The following is a 23,226-nucleotide window of genomic DNA, read 5'->3' on the forward strand; positions in this document are numbered from 1 at the left end:
TGCAAAAGCAATATGAAAACAAAACACCATTCACACTTAATATGTTTTATTTAAATGATGGAACATAGATTTTTGTAATTTGCAGCAGTTACTGGAAATGTGATTTGTATCATCGAATAATTTGGAGCAATGAAATGACACTTAATGCAAACATGCTTCATTTAATGGATCTTACAAACTTAATTATTTAACGAATGACAATAAGCGATATCCATTTGTTCAAGTCAAATCAACGATCAAATATTCATGACACTGCTCCGTTGTATTTTAATAGCGGTGTTCGCATTCAAATCGCTTTAACATTACGAAAATTTCAATTGATTTTTGTTTTAGTTTCTGACATGTGAACAGAATATTGGTAAAAGCACGAGTACTTTTGTAGTTTGAATAAATATTTGAAAATGGTTGCATTGTTGAATAAGATAAACGAGCTCAAAAATGCAATTTATTCAATCCAAAGCTCTAGTTGAAAATCAATTGTTAAGTACAACACAAACCTGATTATCCACTGAATACACGACAAACTCCGAAGAATGAAAGAGACAGGTAATTTAACCCCCCTGAATAAATGGTGAACATTAAGATAGTTACCCTAGGGGATTGGATCTCAATACAAACGTCGCGAATTATGTGATATTTTGCGACTTTTATGCGAATTAATTTGCAGGTGGTGTCTGAAAAAGTTCGTGAAATCGGAATTAGCTGCAAACAATAATAAGACAATTTGCGTCCTTTGTATTGATTAAATTTTAACAATTTACTACGAATTGTTGCGACTTTTTATTGAAATAACCAATTATATCGCAACTACAATAAACTTTGTATGTTCGCAACTAGATCATTTCCCTTGTATTTGAACCTTGGAATGTTATTGTTAAAAGAAATGATTAAAAATCGATTGACAGATAATCGGGTTTGTGCTGTAAATCAAAAAATAAGTATCTATACAATCAAGTCAATTGATTGCATTGATTTCATATTTTTAAATCAACTGTAGAATTTTTCAAAGTCTCCATGGTCATCTCTTTCACTCGCATTGCAATTCATTCCTAATTAGGTGTGACAGGCGACGACAGGCAACTCGTAGATTTTACAAATTCCTTTCATTGTTCTGATGAAAAGTTGTAATATACACTCTTTTGCTAAAGCGAAGCATAATATCCAACTAACGTTTTCATTTAAAATTTTGATTTGTTGGTTTTGAGCCAAATTTTCAATCGAAGTGATGCATCGAAACCAGAAAATCCATAAATTCAAATCCGAAAATATTTGACAGCACTATTCTATACATGTTGTATGCTTGTTTTGTCCAGCATTTTTAAAATCATTGCTGGAAAACCTTTTTTTCTAATCCGACTCGCTAATTGACTTGAACACGGGAACAATTTTTTAAACGTTTATAGCCTTGAGTTATTTTTTTATTCACAAAATTGATCTATTTTTTTTGATTTTTCGATGAACGGTGCTTAGTTCAATGAAAAAAGAAATGTATGCTTTCGGTAGCATATTTTCATTTTCCGTACATTGTTTGCAGTATTTTTTTTCGAAACTACCTACATCCACACTCTTATCAGTTTCATGTTTCGTTCGAATATTGAAAATATACAATCAATTAAATTGATCGCATATGCAGACTCTCCGCCTCTTTTCTATGTTTCTTTTTTTTGTAGGTATTGGAATTCTAAACATAGAAATTACTATGTGCATTTTTGCATCGTAACATTCAAACCGACTCGGAACTCAAAATGAATGTATCGTTTTAATGAATGGCAGAAGTACTGCTGTTAATCATTGTTTATTCTTTAAAACAATTTAATGAATATGTGGTAAAACAAGGAACATTTCATTTGCGGCATTCTCAATTTCCATAATATTGTGATTGTGGCACCGATAATTTTGAACATCATAGAAAGTTTTTGAGCCTGATTCGAGCAAAGAATTATGGCAAAAAACATGGAAACATGCACATTTGAGGTTCAGTTTGTATAATTTCATGCAGCAAACAAAATGCAACGTTGGCGTAACAGATCCATGTGCCAGAAAGAATGAAAAGCTACGTATGCCAATTATTTTCCTTAGTTTCATTCGATTTTGAATGTCCATCACAAAGACTTTGAAAATGTACTCAACAAATTTGAAGAACCAACACCGTACAAATCTATTCGCAACTAGCACCAGTTCTAAATAAAGTCACTTTAATATTTAAATCTCTCTCTCTCTGCTTTTCTCTGTGTGTCGAATTTGTAAGGAGCGGTGTCGATGCAGCTAATAAGAAGGCATGAATACATTTTCAAAGAAACGATCTTTTGAAATGCTTTCACATTTGCATGAGTGATGGCTTATATGCGTTTGGCAGTTCTCTTTTCAGCAAATATGTTTTGGATTTTGTAGTACGATGACATATGCATCGTGCACTCAATCGCTGGTCGTGTAACGAGAGAGATAGAGTCAGATAGAGGAGGAGAGAGAGAGAGAGAGAGAGAGAAAGAAAGAAAGAAACAGAGTATGGCTGTACGTAATTCATTGGTGGCACATGTTATAGAACAACAACACAAACTATTTTACGTCCGCCGCACACTAATTAAAAAAGTTTAATTAAAATCATCTCGCCATACTCAACTGGCGTGCGCGCTCCATCCCGTTCTCGTTTGTTTGCCGCCTCGTCCTCGGCAGCATCCATTTATTCACAATCATGGTGCACACGAGCGTGTGTGAATGTATATGTAATTTGTATTTGTTACGAGAACGTCTTTCGCATCATCTCCAATTCTCTCTCTCTCCCTTTCGCACTTCCATTCTGCTTTCTTCTCGCTATTTTTTATCGTGTATTATTTCTTCAGTAATTTTATTGTTCGTATTTATTTCTCTTCTATTTTCATACGCGACACTTCTTCTTTTTTTTTTCATTTCCAAGACACTTTCCTGATGAAATTTACTTATTTCGATTTGGTTTTTACTTCTTTAGTCATTTTCATGGCGTACTAGCTTATTTTCTTAACTTCAACTTCCGACTTTTTATGGACATTAATATTCCACTTTTGCATGGTATTTGGCATCTAAATTTTTTCGCTGTTTTATTCTAATTGATATTGAACATAATACGTTTGGCTATAGCAATAAAAGCGTGTATGTTCCACTCGATTCATGGGCCCGAAATGTTTTGGGTTTTTATGAGCACTGCTTTTGTCAGTTTGATGATTGCATTCGAAATGTGCACAAAATTGTGCATAAAAACACAAATACAACAAAGACAATTATCTCGCTTTCCATCATGCCAAATGTTGTAATTTCGTTGCTCCAATGCTGAGTCTCTGGACAATTTAGATGAGAATTTTACGCATCAAGCGAAAGTGATGATGATAATTATGTTTAAACTTTATAACCATAATAAGATGTAAATTTTCATTTTCAGCACGGATAGCTGAAGATATCGATTTCAAATTCTCGAAACGAACCGGAAAATAAACTATCCGTGTTTGTTTTATTTATTCGTTGAATTCGCTTTACGTTGTTATCAAAATATGTACAAGTATATTAAATCGTAAAGTATATTAAATCGAGGATTTGTTCTCTTCGCAATTACCAATAATTGTACACATTTCAACAATAAATGTTTATACATATTTTAGCAAATGGAAAAACAAATGTTGTGGCCAAGTTGATAATAATGATAGCATGTAAAAAGCTCATGTGGTCTACTCTCTACAACGTACATATGTGGTTTATCCCAATGTTTTTCGGTATCCTCGAAAATGCGTTCCACATTATATGAATATGATGAATTATGTGCATTGCTGATACAAGAAAACGACATTATTCTATTTTAATGACAAACGTCATTCAATGAGATTTTTCGTTCAAAGAAAGCGAATTAAATTCGAAGAGCATCATTTTATCTACTTAAAATGCAAACATTAAACAAAATAAAAATTAAATTTGACGAGAATTGCGGTTCTAATCAATGAATGGGCTTATTTTCAGCCAGCAGGAGACAGTGGTATGAATAAGAGGAACGGTGGAAATATTGGCATGAGCTGCGGTAATAATGGTAGTCGTTCGAGCGTTGCATCGAATTTTCAGCATCCAATTATATCATGTTTGAACGAAGTAAAAGACCAGAAGAACCAACATCAACCATCCCAAAATCACAATTACAACAACGTAAATCATATGTTACATTCACAAAATCAACAGCATCAGGTAATGTGTCTATTCAAATTTCAAATAGTATTCATATGGTATGATAAACAAAATCGGATTCAATAATATTTGAATAATCTCTGTGTGGATCTTTGATGGCACCAATTCATCGTGGTACTCATGTGGTTAACAAATTGGTGCCAATTGAGATCTTTGCGGAGATTGTCTTTTTTTATGTCATATATTATTTAGGTGCAACAACAACACCATCGTGACAGTGGCTACGGAAGCAGTCCGGAAACCAAAATCACCGAATTTGACTCACAAGTGCATTGATATGAAGATATTTTCTCCATTGGTATCGATTCGAACCGGACATACAATTGACGAATTCACAATCCATATGATCTGTAATGATTATAAATAAATCAGATTACACAGTATGGTGAAAGACTACACTGTAGCTCCATTAAATTCTTTGTGCAATATTTTAAATATGATTAATGAAACTCACTCATCGTTTGGATCTTTTGCACATTTTTCAGTTAATTATTGTAAATGTGCAATGCGTTCGATTAGGTGGTACTTAAAAAAACAGTAGATACTATTTCAGAGAGTGGATTAAAGTCATTCAGAAAAGACACTTTTTGAAGAAAAAAATCTTTACAAAATGAGTGATGTAAATTTATTATCCAGATGTATAGAAGTCAGAGCATCCGAATTCGATGTATAACGAATAAAAGTATGCAGAATATATTTTTCAAATATAAAGCGGTACGATGTGTTGCGGTGTGGTGTCGTACAACTATGCTGAAATTTTGTTTTTAAATCCAGAAACTTTGATAAAAATTACAAACATCTTTTCCGACTCTTGAGGATATATTTTTTTTAATTTGTAACAAGAAACAAAGCATTTAAATGCTATAAAAACAACGTATTATTTCGTGAGAGACCAAACTGAGAGCTGGATCGGTTTTTATATCAAAACAAAACTTGTTACATATTAAAATTGTGAGTTTATGTTATTTTTAGTCAAGACATTCAGTTAAAATGGACATCTGATGATTCGATCATTTAGTAAAAATTAATTGATGAAAAACTATGAAAAGATTGCGTTAGAAGCATTTGTGAATGAATACGAATACTACCATACAGATGCATCTTCCATCATTCAGTTTGGCTAAAAATCAGAGGTTGGTTCACATGCATCCACAACATATACCGTCGCTCGAGGTCATGTCGATTCTCAATGAGTCTGTTTAAATAACTTTCAATTTTCGTGGCTGAATTCATTGTATGATTAGATTTGAATAGATATTTCAACAAATTTCGCAAAATAGCCGCTTTTTGTGAGTTTCAATTTTGTGGCAACAACAATTGTGTCCATGGGAAGAAAAGTGGCAATACAAAAACGGAATCTGAACATAATTTTTTTTTGTATGGAGTTATAACGTTCTTCAGATTTCTAATGTGTCCATGGGAAGAAAAGTGGCAATACAAAAACGGAATCTGAAGAACGTTACATAATTTTTTTTTTACATAGTTTAACTCCATACAAAAAAAATTATGTAACGTTCTTCAGATGCCGTTTTTGTATTGCCACTTTTATTTCCATGGACACAATTGTTTACTCCAAGTGAAAACTTTCAATTTGGACGGGTACATTCAGAGCAGAGCATGAAATCGACACTCACGAAGAGCGCACTTGCTGGGAGCTGCTCCTAGGTGTGAATGTGTTAGTGTGGTTAACTTTAGGAGCCGCTTCTGACAAGTACCCTACGCCCTTCTGAGCCACTGCGCTAAGCAGGCACGTTTCATAACAAATTCGATTTCAAACTTTGATTTTGGGTTATTGTTAATATATTGTTGTTGCTACAAAATTGGAATTCACAAATCAGCTGCAATTTCGTAAAATATCTGGAATATATTCAGTATCTTTGACAGCTACTTTTCAATCCAAATTAGTTTTAATGTGAGTATCAATTGTAAGCTTCGGCTGTACCAAAGTGTTTTTTTTAAATTGATGATTTTGTTCTTTCCAAGAACTCCATTCACTGATGTTCAGACTTTTGCTTTTCAAAATTAAAATTTGATTATGATTCATAATATTTCCGGGATGAAATCATAAAACTGATTGTTTTTGGCTAGAAAAATTGGACTAAATATTAGAAAGGTCGTTCATTACAACTATATACATATGTATATGCATATGCAAAACCACAAATAATATAGTAACTATAATAATCTTTGTAAATACTGAAGCTCGATGCATGAAAGAACTTTTTTTCGAAAACCATTTGGATACAATTTTGAAGAAAATTCAAATTCATTTTCCTTATTTCACACAAAAAAAAAAAATGAAGAAAACATATGCAATCGATTTAAAAACATTTCGAAGAAAATTGCACTAACATATATTCAAATTCAAATGAATGTTTCGTTTAAAAGGAACAGATAATGGAACAGACATATATGTAACAGATATATAAATAATACATTTGAGCGGAGCCATTAGCCATTTATTCATTCCGTTGATAGAATGTAAAAGAAAGCTCTCGCCGTTAAATTTGTGAACTTAAATAGTTGAAATGTATGCATGATGTGCATGAATTTTAGCAGCAATGCCACGAAAGTTCCATTATAGATTGCGAAAATAAATGCATGACATGGAATGCAAAGCTTTTTTATTTAAAAAAAGCTCCATCGAATGACTTCATCATAACGTTAGAATGTTAAGAATGAGAAACTGTTTGATTTGTTAAAAGAGCTCCAACACAACGAACATTGCCAATAGAATTCAAATTCTATTATTAATAACGCATCTAAAACCAAACAATTCATTGAACATTTAATATCAATGATAGCTTGCGTAAAAGACTCGAATTGTATACAGAGCACATGAGGTATCAATTAAAGTAAACAAAGAATTCGAATTCTGTAAATAATACTGAGTGAAATCGAAAACATTTCAATGGGTATATACGGTTGAATCATGTTCCACTAATTAACGAAAAATAATTCATTTTTTTTCAAACGGTGATCAAACGGGCGAATTCGGAATGAAAACGAATGGAATGGCACACTGTAATTTTTTTTTCTTAAATTCATTATGCAAAAAAAAATCGTCACGTTTCAAATAACGACTTTCGAAATTGCGATTGATCAATGTTGATGAAATACTCTTAAAAATTAAAAACACGCAGATTTAAGTGAAAATAATGTCAAATTTATTTTAATAATAACATTTGTGTTCCTTCAATTGTCTTTGCTCACAATTTATACTGGCTGATTCACTTAAAATATCAAAAAAAAACTAATTTTTGGCCATGTGCCAGCAACCAAATTTACGGAAGGATACGATTATTTTAGAGAAATCATATCGATTTTTCATGTATATAAATTGAAAACTAGAACACAAAACTTATTAATGTAATACAAGACTAATTTATTTGAAAACCGCATATTGTTTATTAATGTATTAATATTAGTACATGAATTAAGCAAATCAAACACAGAATGCAAATAAACCTAAAATTATGATAAAACTAACCGATTTGCGTTTATTTTATTTACAAAATTTGTTCAGTTTACAAAAATCTTTCTATAAACTATAAAAAAATCGTTTTCTAAGCTAAATTTTATCAAATCGTCACGAAAAAAAAATCATTGACAAAATCCAAAAAGGCATGAAAAGTTCTCGTCCTTCAAAGTTCTTTTTAAACTTTTGCCCATTACTTGAAGCTAATGTCTATTGCTAACTTTAAATGAAACTATGGTTTATGTTTGACATCATAGATGGCATCCAATGCAATCGATTTTTCAATAGGACTATAGATGTCATTACAGTCTGTAGAATATATTTAACGATAACACATTCACATTTTTATAATGCATTCTTAACGATTTTTGATTTCATTTTATGGAAATTTTATGAGTTGACAATAAGTTTGTAATTCATTTGTTCGATGGCCAGTATGGATGTCCGGATATTGAATTGAGCATTTCGTTTTGTTTTTATTCGCAACTGATGACAAACTCAGAAGGCGTTTCGCATGAGAATTTAAAATTTAATGCGATATGGTCTGTATTGATGGAGAAAAAGAAGAATCCAACAACACTTGGATATACATTTTAATTGCAGTGTGACAAGTTAAAGCACGAGTTAATATTTCTTTTTGAATTGTTAAACTAATGGAAAAAAAGAACGTAATTGATGTAGCACAAATGAATTAATTTCAGTTGCATTCAATTGTTCAATTTACATATATGCTCTATAACTTGAAGCATTGATGATGAAGCATTTGTCCTCTTAAGCTGAACTCAGTCTTTCAATAGTAGTCAACGAAATGTGATGGCTTAATTGAGCCGATTGAATCTTTGTTTTATATAGAAATCATTTTAACGCATAAGAAAAAAAATGTCATTTTTATAGCAAATGTCTGATTCCGCCACAAGGTAACTGATGAATTAAAATCAAAACAAAGAAAACAAAATAACGAATTAATTATTCATTGGAGCAAAATGGCATCTGTTGGCACGAAATACTTAAAAAATTTACTTTGGTTTCAAAACTTCTATATTGAGAACGCGCTGACAATGACAAAAAGAAAATAGATGTAAAAATGTCAGTTTAAAAGCATTGCATTTGCCTTATGTGTTTGTATGCACATACAACAGACACATCGACGAAGAGTTGATAACTTGAGTCACATATTCGAATCGTTGATGGAACGGAAATGGTAAGAAAAACAAAGAAATCGTCTCATAAAAAGCATTTCACGCAAAATTATTATTTTAAGCAAGAAAGCATGATATCAATCTGATCCAGAGCTTACATCAAAAAGTTCATGGCATTATTTGTGCTGAAATCTTTTCCACCATCGAACTTTAAGAAAGTAAACTGCTCAAGAAGTAATAAAGAACGATGACGTGATAACGTCGGTTGAGAATGTCGAGAAATAAAAGGGAAATGGCGAAACAATGCCACCGCATATAAAAAAATGTTTAGCACGCTTGCAACGAAAAGAGACAGACAGACGCAAGGAGTGAGTGAGAGAAAGCTGACGATAGTGAGAATGAAACGAATAAAAACTTGTCAGTTGTCACTTGAAAAAAGGGAATCAATAAGAGAAACATTGCATGTTACGACAAATTTTTATCTATCCATCCGAATGGCATGGGAAAAGTGAAGTGGTTCCAATGGAGATGAAATAAGACAAGAATACAGACGGATGAAAGCAAAATATAAGCACTAAAATGAATAAAACATTAAATTTTGCACGAAATGAATGCAACGACAAATGTCCTCGAAACTGTAGTTACATCCAATAACAATGTAAACAACAAATGACATCTTGTTATTCCGCCTTTTAAAGTATCATCGCCATAATTCTTGCAAAGTGTTGTTCTTGTGCTTTCTTTTTTTATATACATTTTATATTGCCCGTTCCGTACGTTCTACCAACACTCGTTATCTTTTCAATAGGTTTTTTTTTTGGAAATTGATTTGGAATCGCGCACATCGAATTGCGCTTGCCATTATACTACATTGATTGCGGTGAACCTTAACACTTCGAATGGCTTTAGTACTACTAATTTTCGTTACATTTAAGTGCTAATAAATGTGTTGTATTCAACTATTGATTTTGTACAGTAATCATTCAGATAGAGACTTTGACACTCATTTTTGAAGACTACTTTGAACGAAGTAGCAAACGATATGTATCTGATTTGTATGTGTCTCTTTCTCTCTCTCTTTCTGTATACTGTACATCCTCTAAACGGTTGTATCTCCTTGATTTGGTTTTTATCTATAAAAATAGCTCCCCCAAAACGATAAGTGTTGGTATAACACATTTCCGTATTGTGTGGCAATTGTTCCTTGCTTAAATCTGCTTTAATATGAATGTATGTGTGTGTGTGTGTATGCAAATGCAAATATCTTATCAATATACAGTTTGACTTTTTCTGCCTACATTATTGCAAGTGATTTCAATTCAACTGAAAACGTCGCGTTCAATGTCTAAATTCGTAATTGTACACCAATTAAACTTTCCACTCGATCCATTTTGTAAATTGAAAATGAATAATTTCATATGACTGATGCACTTCGTAAAATTCCATGCTATTTAATATTGTATGGGATTTTGTCGAATCTCGATCTCTTCTCCTTTTACAGCATTCAACTACCACCCTCCAACAAATATTCGGCCCGATTTTCAATGCTTGCTCCGATTGATCTAACGAGGGCAACAAAAAAAACTTTTTATGAGTGACGAAAACTTTGCAATTGAAAATTGTAGCCAGATCACAACATTAAAGTTTTCGCGCACGAAAACATTGAACAGACTATGTCTAATACAAAATTCACGAGCAAGCACAGATGAATTTTTGGATTAATTGAAATCAGTCATTCGAAAGAGTGTATATACCATATTGCTATGGGCGAGAGACAAAGTAGCTTTTGATTTGACTCTTCTTCTTTTTTTTCGTTAAATTAGCATATGTTCTACCCAGAAGAGCCAACTTTATTTTTCTGATAGGCCAAAAATAGTTGAAGGTGCGCACATTATGTGTATTACAAAAGAATGAGGCTCCATTTTAAATTATTTATAGATGTTTTACTTTTTGTGCCGTCAAAAGGAGGTAGATGAGCCCTTGAAGGTGTTATTTAGATTTTGTGCAGTGTGATTTAAGAGAGGAAGGGAGAACGAATAGAAATCAGAAAATCAAAATCTTGTTCAGAATAGTCTGTCGAATGGGAAATGTTACAAGGGGTCATCGTTTCAAAAGAAACCATTAACGGTCTTCCGTAGTTTCATTTTATTAAAAAGATTTATATATTTCATAGATTTTTTTGAGGATCAAAAGAAACTATGTTGGATTTAAATAAATTGGATTTTCTGTTGTAAAATTTGCATTTTTCAGAATTGTTTAGTTCAAGTTGTTAACGTTCTTTTTTCCCAACTCCGATATATCCGCGTTTGTGATAAATTACGTACAAAAAAAAATCAAATTTTAGTTAATTCAGTATGATTGAATATCAGAAATATTTTACTAAACTGGCGGATAACCAATCGAATGTTAAATCAATGCGCTGCGCTTTATATGTAAATTACTTTGATGCATCACATTTTCAATCGATTAAGATACAATGTTAAATTATTTTGAAATCTCTGGATTAATTATGATATCGAATAATATATTCAATGGATTAATAGTATGTGGTTGGTCCATACATCTACAATGTATATATTTCACTTTGTTCAGTGTGAGGTTTGGGGAATTAGGTTTAAACCACAAAAACCTTCTTAGAATAATCGGTGAAGATGAACGACATGACATTCTATTGAATGACAAAAATGTGCCATTGTCATTTCAATTAGACCGATATGTGCCCATATCTGATCTATGCTCATTTTAAAAATGCTTCTGTGGAAAAACAACAATTATATAAATTTGAAACGCCTGTTTTGCATGCATAAATCAATAAAATATTAAACGGCCTTTACAAACTTACTTCACAACGGTGTGAATAATAGACGAGAACAAAGTTTACTGCAATTCTTATTCAATTCAAGTTGCTCAAGTTGTACATAATCAAAGCGAATATAAACGTGAAAATGTCGCGATCTTTGACCATGTTTGCCATTGTACGAAAAATTCGTTTTGAAATCGTCGAAGTGTTGATGTACGACCAATTTGAATTGACTCACAAGAAGTCATAAGCAGCATCGATAACAGAAAGACTACTCGTGACAGCGATGAAGTTTAAATGTAATATGTGTGTATGTCATTGATGATGAATAATGAATGAACGAAATGCCAATGAATATTTTCCCAAATGAATAGCGAATAACATTTTGCATGCTTGTCAATCGCACTTTGGTTTGAGTGTGTGTGTGGAAGCGGTTTGTTTACTTATTTAGTCAACGCATTGACATAGGCATACAGGTGTAAAATGGGTGAAAAAAAATTATCTATATTAAAAACGCTTCGTGTTCGAGTATATTTGCTGATCGATCACCGTATTTATGTCACCCGTATGACATATACACTCTCTCTCTTTCTCTTTCTCTCGCTCATACAGCCGACACAATCTACACAATCTGATTTATACAATGATACTACAAATCGCAACTTTAGAAATTCCCCTACACAAATCGATGACGAATGAATGTTTTGATTTTGCATTAAATTAACATATTTATGTTAATTGATATTTATAGCGGCAGCTTGTAGCGAATCACATACCATATCAATTGGAGAATTTGCAAAAGAATAATGTGTGTTTTTAAAATGGATCGGGTAGAATTCACCGGGAATAAAAATTCACCGAATAGTGAAATCATTCGCATAAATTTGATTTTCTTTGATGAATACATTCTTAAGTAATTCATAATTATTTCATTTACGAAGTCAGCAATTTCATCATTCATTGTATATATCAGTATTGTTTTTTTTTTTCTATCATAGACGATAAAATAATCATAAATTGACTTTGATCCTATAGGTTTAGTAAAATTTATACACTTTATCAAAATAATGAAGAAAGCAAAGGAAGGACAAAATGATATATCATATGAATTGACGCAAATGAGTAAATGTCTACACGATAAAAGTTTGGTCAATTACGTATCCAAAAGAAAAATACGAATTAAAAAAAACATTATTCATTTGGTATTTTTTATTTTATTCCCAGTTCTCTGAACTTTGATAAAAATTCAATGATTAAATTAAATTGACACCACTTATAGTAAATTTAATTCAAAATAAAGTTGAAGTCCAACTCAGAAGAGAAAATTAGTGTGATCTATTCACGTTTATATATTTTCAAGTGTAAGTGTTATAACGATCATTATAGATAGCATCGAGAATAATGTGTATAATTTAAATTAAGTAAATTTCATTGAAAACTTATGTCGGTTCCAAAAATAATAAATTATAATATTGTTGGGTTTTCAAATGCTATGCATTGCGATTTACTGTAACTAGAGAAGTGGATTAAGCACATGGAACAAATTATATTAGCATTATATGTGCGTTTTTTTCATTCCAAATTCATTTTCAAGCTGTTTTTTTTCCTCTCAAACTTAAGAGCAGTGCCCTTTTCAACGCATCATATGAATACGATTTATTATCAGTTCGCTGAGACATTCCACAAATCATTCAAGAGAAAAATAGAAAGAATGAGAAAAAAAGACGGAGAGAGAGAATATGAAATATCTGTGGCGAATGATTACAGTATGTATAAAAATATATTTTGGAATAGTACTATGGCTTCTGTCATGCGTGCCGCAGTGATGTTTACGCAATTTTCTCCGTATTGAGGAACTGCTTTCATTTCTCGGCTCGATGGCAATTTCACTCTTTCACAATCTGATACACGCGTATCCGTCCGTTTTCATTGCACACACAGAGTTGTGCTTATATTCCACTAATTAGATCGCTCAAAATAGTTCATTGCTGGTGCAGTAGCCGCGTCAGTAGCCCAACGCCGTCATTCTTATCGATCATCTTTCGAAAGCCATTTTTAAACTCAATGTGTATGTCTCCGCTTGATGTATGCTCTTATCAGCTTGTTTACTGGCATTTTTTTCCGCATCTAGTCGCCAGCACAGCAACATATATGTATTTAAATTAATGTTTAATTTGAAATTAATTACATTCTTTATTTCACTCGAAATGCTCTTTAATCAGTTGAATTTATGGGTTTTTTTTTTCAGCGGGCAGAACTTTATCTTGACGCTCAGTTGAAGAGAAAAGAGCCAAGTGCTATTTTAATCAATTGATGAAATACGAACGTACTTTACAAAATAAGACGAAAAAAACCAAAATCGATCAAATTTCAGCATTTGGACTAGCAATCGACAATTCATTTTCGAGTGGCAATGAAAATAACAGGTATTCAAACAAAAAAAAAACTGCGTACGCTTCCAATGCGCACATATAGAAAAGAATGCAGCACGACAAAAGATACGCACAAAATGTAGTACTTCATCATTGACCAGTAGTTTTTTTGTGTGTGTTTAAACTTGTTCTGATATTGTTTAGACCGTTGAAGCGATGCGAATGCATTCGAATAGACAGGACGACAAACACTAAAACACATTACCTTTTAATATTATATACGATATGTAATGTGCGAAATGGGCATATAAATAATGTGAATATATTGGTAAGAATAGCCATCAGCCAGCCAAACGCAAATGCCAAAGTACAAAAATGGCGCAATAAAATATTTGCGACATGGTTATATCGAAATCATGATACGTGCAAGACTGAACATTTCATGTTGATGGAGAATTTACTTTTCCAGAGATATTCCAGCTTGAAACTGCAACGCACTGTGATTTAGATGCAATCCGATAAGCACGATGAATACGATGGCACGATGCATACACACAAAAGAAGCATTTATACATTGGCCAAGTGCACGCACTTAGCCCATAAACGGGCTTGGTTCTATTGTATCGAAACAATCATTGTTGTTTCCCTTTAGGTTACAAATGCGCAATGTCGTCGATTTAAACAAAAATTACAATGCACTGGCAATTATTTGACGCAACATTTGATTTACTTCGATTGTTGATAAAATCTTTTCTCCCTCTCTTTTTATCGTTCGTTTTGTTTGGATTGGCTGCATTGCTTTATTTTCACTCCAAATAAATTCAACCTTTAACCGTAAGACATTTAAATTCGATGATACTTGACGAGGGGGGAATAAGCTAATGCGGTGAATTGCGAACATACATGTCAAGACGATAAATAAATTGTGAGCTTCATTCGATCCGATTATGGAATGTGCAACACTCTTCACTTTATTTTAGCAACATCAACAATTTTGTTACGTTTTTTTATCGTATTTTATTGCGTTTTGTTGTTGTTAATTTTTTTTCATTGCATCCATACCATTGTCAGGAAGACAAAAAAGCACATAAAAACTCCCACTCAACCTTTTGTCAAAACATTAATAAGTCAATACTGTATATATTGGTGGATTACACTTGTTTCCGTTGAGTTTGAAGAATATTCAAAGAGAATTACGTTTATGCCAAAATCGGGTGTGACGATAAATAAATGAAGATATAAATACATTTATTTTTTCTTCATACCTTACAATTAAGTTTTTGCTCGATTTTTTCCCATTTATTTAAATTAATTGAAAACATTATAATAAATTTGATACATATACGCGCTGGCGATAAAAACGCGTGAAAATATCTGGATAGTATACAAAGGAAACGAACAAACAAGCCAAAATGCTATAAAAAAGAGTTATATTGACTTATTACATTGTTGTTGGGCGAATTTTGTATTTTTAGAGCGTGTACTAACAATAATCTTGCATGAATCTTTCGCATACACAATTGAATATGGTGTTGAATCGATGTTTTACGAAATTTCTCAAATGCAATGAACATTGGCATCGATGGTGAAGACAAAAATAAAGCAAATCAAGAACCAACTAAGAAACTAAAAGACAAAAGAGCCCTCACATTAACCGTTAGCAACGCAACGAAAATGTGCATCAGCAGCATCTCTCTTTTGCTCCTTTTCTCTAAAAATGTGTGCGCTTGCGAGCGCTGGATGAGCGTGAATTATATTAGGAGATCAGTAAAGCATGTTGTATATACACAGTCTGCGTATAAAGTAGGTTCAACCGGGGCAATATAGCGTAATTTGTATTTTATATGTTTCTGGCTTTTTTTTCTTCTTTATCTTCTTCTTACTCCTTCTTTCTTTAAATAACATAAACATTGCATTTGCGATTTGTAGTTGGCAGGCTGCTTTCTTAGCAATCGTTACATATTCTGTGCGTGTATTGTGTTTTAAAGAATTGCTGAAGAAATGTTGCATCACATACAAATCGTATATGTTAAATGTAAATGTATGTGTGTCTCTGTGTGTGTATGAGCATGAAAGTCACTTTCTTTCTAAAAACCGAACGCCTTCGAGTTAATGAAATGTTGATGTGTGCCAATGTTATGTTCTGTGGAATACACATCGAATTTACATTTATTGCAAATGATACCAAGTAAAAAAGTGTGTACATGTGAAATGGATCTATACTCATTTCAATGCTGTATTTTCGCTTGCGGTCGAATGAATTTAAACGACTATGTCTGAAACAATGCTCCCAATGATGCAGGAAGTGCAGGAAGTGTTGAACGCTATGAGCAGTTTGTTGGTTTCATTTTCCGTTTTTGTTGTGCGTTTTTTTTTTACTCTTTCGTTTAGTAATATTGGAAAGGGGTTAACGAAATACATCATTTTACGATACAAAATATCGGCGAACGGACCCAATATTTGTCCATTAGTAACGGATACAAAAAAATAAGTAAATCGATCATCGTCGAATTGAAGTGTATGCGTGTGTGCGTGTTTATTCACAGTCGGTCTTGTGCCAATATAAAAATTGACTAGAAATAAATAAATGCCATGGTAATCTGTGGGAGGCAAGGCAAAGTATATCTCTGATATATTCGTTTAATGATCAATCGACGTGAATCTAGACGTGAATTCACTACAATTATATTGCGTGCTGTGTGTGGATTGAATACACATCATCGGCATGCAATTCACAGCATATATTATGCACCTATAGTGAATCGTTTGCATCAATGTGTGGGCGCCTAACGCATTTTCACTGCACACATGCGACTTTCGCAGATAACGGCGCCTTATTGTCGACTGTATTGACTTATATAACGAAATCATATACATTTGTCTTGATCAAATTTGAATTTTCATGGGTCTTTTTCATACAATACCATTAAAATGGATGATACATTTTTATTTTTTATTTTATAGATGGCGCCAGTTTTACACAATTTCGTCATTCTTATTCAATGATCAAAGAGATACAATCGATTCGATTCAAAATGTTAACTCAAAACATATCGAACGTTTTGAGAATGTGTCGCGTTGTGTTTTGAGATACCAAAAGATCGATTTATCATGTCGATTTGATCAAGATTTAAATGCACCGAATAATTAAACCGTTTTACTCATTGTTACAATATATTTACTTTTTACATATTTCAATTGAATTTTTCTGTATATTTAAGTGTTCGCCAGAAAATCAAGAGAGTCCAAAGAAGCCGTTTTACATTTGTGACCATTAAGTAGAAATTGGTTTTTCTTGTTGTGCGTCATCCTACGCGGATGCAAACAACAACTCCCTTTCTTTCACGATTTTTACGAGTAAGCATATGGTTATTGGCCGAAGAGCACTGCGCGCCTCGCACAATCGGTAAGAGGACACAACAACAAAAACCAAATTTAAATGCAATTCCAATTTCCAAGAATGCCGTAAACAAATGTTTACTGGGTTGGCCTTACACACTCAAACATCCGAATGATGGTGATGATGATTATGGGGACACGATCTAAGCGCGCTATATCGAATATTATTCATGATTTTTCGTTTATTCATTCGTTCATCAGTCAGTCTGATTTCGTTTCGAAATGAACGAAGAAAACACATTTCAAATAAACAAAAATCTAACTAGTGAAAATGAAAACGAGACAGAAAAAACAACAACAACAACAACAACCGTCAAATGCACATATCATCAGTATACTATACACATTACACAAATATAAACTTATAACGGAAATAAGATAGAGAACTAGGCAGCAATGTGCCATATGTGTGTACACTTGTAGATGGTGTGTACCTTATTGTGAATGTTTATCCATATGGTTGTAGTTGTGTGCATTTTATTCTGGGTAGAAAAATCGTTTTAAATGTTCAGCTTTCTCTCTTTCTCTACTGTCTCCTTTATAATAAGTGCCATTCATCGCTTTCCTTTTTATTTTTCGCCTGTTTGGTTATTGTTCTAAGAGATTCACATTCTCGTTCCCTCTTGGCTCGTGCATACACTGTGGAAAAGAAATCGACGCGTAGCGTTCATAGCATATTCATGTGTTTTGGTTTATTTATGATGTTTTGATGTCTTTGCACAATGAAATAAAATAATATGTATACACATATATAAATGCAATACGTCCCATTGTGTGTGGTACGAAATATGAAGTAAACGGAAAGTGAATGAACAATGAATTGAAGTCCAAAATTTTGGTTGCGTTTCCTTTGTCTCTTCATCGTATGAGATGCCTTCAATAAGATAATAAGCCGGCAAACGCGTAACAGAGACGAGAATATAAGTGTTTGGTGACGGGCCTTCATGACGTCGCCCATAGTCGATTATTGCTGCTGCTGCTGCGGTCGTCGCCGCCGCAATTGCTGCTGCTTTTTTTTTTGTCATAACACCAAAAGAATATACACATAAATTTATTCCGATCAGTTTCGTTGCTGCTCCTTGGCATTGTGTATCTATTATTCTTTTTCGTTCATATATTCTGTGCGTTTATAGTCGTTCGATTCGTTTTGAAAGTGAACTTGTGTTGTGTGCCTTTGTTTTGTTGATTGTCAACGCGTGTATATTTGTGTATGAGGCGTGTGTGAGTACGTGAATGCGTATGAGTATTGGAAACACACGGCTTGCATTGCTGTAATATGATGCACTTCTCTACCATATACGGAACACAACACACATCAAGCAAAACACAACCAGACAAGAAACAAACGAAAAACCCATTAGTCCATAGCAAAGGCAAAATACTCACAGCCAGTTCTATATATGTGGCGAACAAATATCACGCACATTTTTCGCCGCTACTCCGCTCCGCTACTTTCGTTCGAATACAAAATGTGCTTCACGTTTATTTTAAATCGCATTTGTTAGGCGGATTGTGTTGTTGTGCGTGAAGTGTGTATATATAACAAAACGTATAATTTTTTAGTAATTAATTTCGATAAGTTGTGTTGTTGCATCTGAAATTTGGAGCTTGTGAGATTTGCGTTCAGTTTATTCAACCGGGCATTGATTTTTTTTGTTTGTTTCACTCCTGTCGGAATGGTCATGGTGCGTTTTTATTCAAAAATAGCAGCTTATCAATAGGATTAACAGAGACGAATTTTGGTCATTGAGCTTGATTTCTATGCCGTGTGACATTTAATCGATATAGACATGTAAACAAAATTGACAATTGAATCAGCGCGGAAATTGAGAAAAAAAAAACGAAATACATTATCAATGCCCGATATGAGTGAATCCAATGTTGAATTGGTGAAATTTTAACAGTGGCCACCGTTGCTGCTGCTGTTGCTACTGTACCACTAGTCAATGAACACCGAAACGAAAACATCAACAGTGTGAAACGGAGTTTGATATGTCATATCAAAACATCCTATAGTACGTATAATGTGCATATGTATATTTTCAGCATAAAAACAAAATGTTGCAGTGTGTATACGATTGTGCACATTGAGTAACGGTAACGACGGCAACAACGACAGATTACCCACTTTAGAACAGTTGTTGCAAACAATAAAAGTGTGTGGCGTGTGTTTAGTGACAACAAAGAAATCGTATGCATTCTGATAGTGTTTCGTTTGCACGTTTTATTCACGTCTTTTGTTTTCATTTTTCAACTCGAGGCGCGTTGAATGTTGTCAAATCTCTCACTCGATTCAGTCGACATTGTGTGAACGTTTCAGCTGACCATTTAGTATACAAAATACGTTTGGTGCGATCGAAACCGATATTCAATAGCTCTTGCTCGTTAGTTTTCGATTTTTCAAGTAAGATTTTCCTATACGCTTCAACCAAAATCAGAATTAGAATCTGATTCACTAGTTGTTTCATTTTTAAATTTCACGCAATGCGCTCACACACGGAGATACAGAGTGAAAGCTGGAATACTCACAGTGAAATTCGGATTATTTGAGTTTTAATACAGAAATCAATTACGTTAAGCCGCGAGAAATAAAAAAAAAGATATAGAACTAAGAGAAACATGCACCGCATTTCAACATATTTTTCAAAATGTTTTGAGTTTTTCGGAATGTTGTTTTGAATGTCAATAATTTGTTCTATTTCATTTGAAAAATGTTAATCTTTTGTCTGTATCACTCTTCACCGTTTCATTAACTCAGTTTTTCCTCATTTGCGGTTTAAGGCACTGCGCTTACGTTCGTTGCTTTGTTTTCCAGTGAAAGTGAATCACGCTCATTGATCTGAAGATCTATGACGTGCCAATGGAATCCCATTTTTTTTCTTGTCATCTATGTGTTTCCCTATCATTCAAATGAACCATAAGTAGCACCGAATTCGATGACTTTGCGCCGGGCGTATGTTTATGTTTCGCTTAAAATATGCGTCATTTTTAAGTTTCCCCACATAGTTCACCTCTCCCAAAAATAAAACAAAACTCATTCATTAACTTTGAGTAGAGTAGAGCATTGGAGGCACACACATTGTGCTGAAGTGGCAGAGCGATTGTGGCGATTAAAATGCTACATTTGTTCATATTTGATTGACGGAGAAACATAGTTTTCATTTGTGCAAGAAACATACATCAAACACATTGAGAGACGATTGACTCGATTCTTCTCATTCCATAATCGGATCATCAAATTTAAGTTCGATCATTCCACGAAATTAGTGATTAAAATATTTCTTTCGTCGATGCGGTTCGTTTTAAATATTTTATTTGAATTGTGATTCAACAATGTTTCTCTTTGTTCTTGACCCATCAATCAAGCCAAATCCTCTTGGCATGAATCAATGTGGTCATTTGTGTGTGTGTGTGATAGATTAGATTCTTGTGCATTGATTTAAATCGGTCACTTTTTATTGAATGCATAGTCGCTATTATAAAGTGTCAGAAATTTTGTTTGTGCCTTATAACATTAATTTTATTTCTCTTTTCTCTTTTAATTCCCCTCCGCATGCTATTTAGTTGGATATGTGAATTTATGCGAGTTCATTGTGTGGCAGTTGTGAACAGTTCAAGATTTTTTCACTGTCAACATACATATAGAAGAAACGTGTACGGTTCGTGTGACGAAGGGGAAATTGTGTTGCGCGCGGTCAATATTCTTGGTGCCTTCATCGCCACCGCCGTTGCCGTCGACCCGAGACGTATTTGGATTATTTCATAGTGTTATTGTTAATGTTTATAAAGAGTTCTATGCCCTGTGTGTGATGGTATGAATATAAAAAAAACATAAACACTTTATTATTGAAATCGATGTGAATGAAACAAACAAAGCGAAATACATGCGTACTTCTTTCATTTCGAGTTTATTAAACGAAGTAAATCATTCCCAACCAATACCAATGAAAGTAGAAAACAATTCGGTCAAATAATTGTTGTGTGACTAAGACTGATTTCCGTTCGATAGATTAAGAAAATACGAAAAAATAAAATTAGAAACCAGCGCTGCCAAAATGTCGTTGCAAAAGTATATTGTTGCGTCAAATTTAGTGAAGATATTATTAATCACATGTGTCATACTGTTGCGATTACCAAAATGTACCACAAAACCAGCGATAGACATGTATAGCGATAATGTCGTAAGTATATTCATTCTTTAAACATATTTTTTTTTTACCAAAAAAATTATCATTTATTTATTTCGTATATTAAATTTAACTTAATTGAGAGAAGTAAAAAAAAAATAAAAATCATTTCGTGTGAATAATTCACGAACTCATAACATCTCTCCGAATGCTGAAGCGGCTCATTTATTGATTTCACAATTAAAATTCATTCATTATTGACGCACCGTATGGCTACTAGTGATGTACAATGCAATTCACTATATATCGTTATTATTTAATTCAAGTTAATTCCGACATTTACATCTAATGGCATAAATGGCTGAATAACATTTTGCCAGAGCCACTCACATAAAAACGGTGGGCATGTATATGCAATATTGCACAATATGGCGAATACAGTATATCGCGCGCGCGCTCGTCGTATTATTCAATTAGTGCACGACACATGCATTTTGAATTTTTGATTTTAATTGGAGTGTTTAACTGTCAAGGACGACTCTAAGCACTCACAATTCAAATAGATGAAATAATCGTTTCGATGAAAACAAGACAAACGGTCTATACTCTAACACCGATGCCATGCAATACATTTTGGCGTCTTTTTTTTGTTTTTGTTCTTGGAATGTAAACCAATGAATTCAGGTGGATTTGTAACAAGAAAATAATAAAATGTTCGTGCAAAAAAACCAAGAAACATAACATTGATGATGAATTGGTATACATTATCAATTCATATACATCGACTGTGTGTAAAGTACACAACCATCCAAGTGAAATGCCGTTATGCCAAAACGCAGACAAATACAATAGCAAAAGTGTGAAGCGCAAAGACCGAATTTAATTCTAGTCCGCCTGGTGCTTCCGACAGCGTTGAACGTAAAAAAAATAAACCAGCCGAATGAGTCATTCACCATTTCCGTTTGGTGTGCATTTTTCATTTGCATGACTTTCTCTCACACGCTCAAAAGAGTTTTTTCATCGTCTCTTTTCTGGAACCAATTTTTTGCTCGTTTTCTCTCTCTCTCTCTCTCTCTCTCTCTCTCTCTCTCTCTCTCTCTTTATCTTTTCTTTTACATTCTCAGTTCAAATGAAATACGATTTTGAATCATTGTGTTATGTTTTATGGTTTTTTTAAAGAGTGTTCGTCTTCGTCTGTACCGCCTGCTAATTATATTCAATGAATTGGCTTTAGTTGCACTTGTCCCTGTGATTACAGAACAAACGGACACAATGACAAATACAAAGCAACTAAAATTAGCAACTGTAGCGAAGATAAAACGCATAACTACGGAAATATTTCCCTTCTCATTGTAAAAGTGACTCAGTGCTCATCGGAGCAAATAGGCGAGCATCATTGCCTGCAATAAGTCTGCGATATATGTATATACATTGAGCATTGAATTTCTTCCAAAATTGAACATATATAGGCTTTATGTGTTCGTTATATTTGCTATGGTTATGGATTTCAAATAAAAAGAAACTTATTTCATTTATTTCATTATGCATGTATATTCAGTTCTTATATTCCTTTGGGTTCATTTATTTGTAAGTTACACATTTACCGCCACAAAGCCACTTCTATCTATTCTAGCACGAAAAACTGAATTATGTACGCTTTTCTCTCTCTCTCTCTCTCTCTCTCTCTCTCTCTCTCTCTCTCTCTCTCTCT

General features: G+C 33.3%; 2 protein-coding genes across 3 annotated transcripts in view; both read left to right on the top strand.

Moving 5' to 3' along the window:
- Positions 1-4,614, top strand: part of LOC116352270 (LIM/homeobox protein Lhx9-like) — a 34,251-nt gene extending 29,637 nt beyond the window's left edge. Inside the window, exons 7-8 of the mRNA XM_031784743.1 lie at positions 3,982-4,200; positions 4,393-4,614. Of these exons, the coding sequence (XP_031640603.1) occupies positions 3,982-4,200; positions 4,393-4,476 (303 nt within the window). The 3' untranslated portion in view covers positions 4,477-4,614. The remainder of the gene's footprint in view (positions 1-3,981; positions 4,201-4,392) is intronic.
- A 14,034-nt stretch (positions 4,615-18,648) lies between these two features.
- The window catches only part of LOC116352236 (matrix metalloproteinase-2), a 68,332-nt gene continuing 63,754 nt past the window's right edge, over positions 18,649-23,226 (top strand). The window contains exons 1-2 of one of the 2 annotated variants that reach the window (XM_031784662.1): positions 18,649-19,403; positions 20,953-21,569. In XM_031784662.1, coding sequence (XP_031640522.1) covers positions 21,444-21,569 — 126 coding nt within the window. In that variant the 5' untranslated portion in view covers positions 18,649-19,403; positions 20,953-21,443. Of the gene's footprint in view, positions 19,404-19,668; positions 19,793-20,952; positions 21,570-23,226 lie in introns of those variants that run through there. The other variant, XM_031784663.1, reaches the window with a different exon arrangement.

Source organism: Contarinia nasturtii, unplaced genomic scaffold, assembly GCF_009176525.2.
Source record: "Contarinia nasturtii isolate CC-2019 unplaced genomic scaffold, AAFC_CNas_1.1 Cnas_scaffold_187, whole genome shotgun sequence".
In the NCBI taxonomy this organism is placed as follows: domain Eukaryota; kingdom Metazoa; phylum Arthropoda; class Insecta; order Diptera; family Cecidomyiidae; genus Contarinia; species Contarinia nasturtii.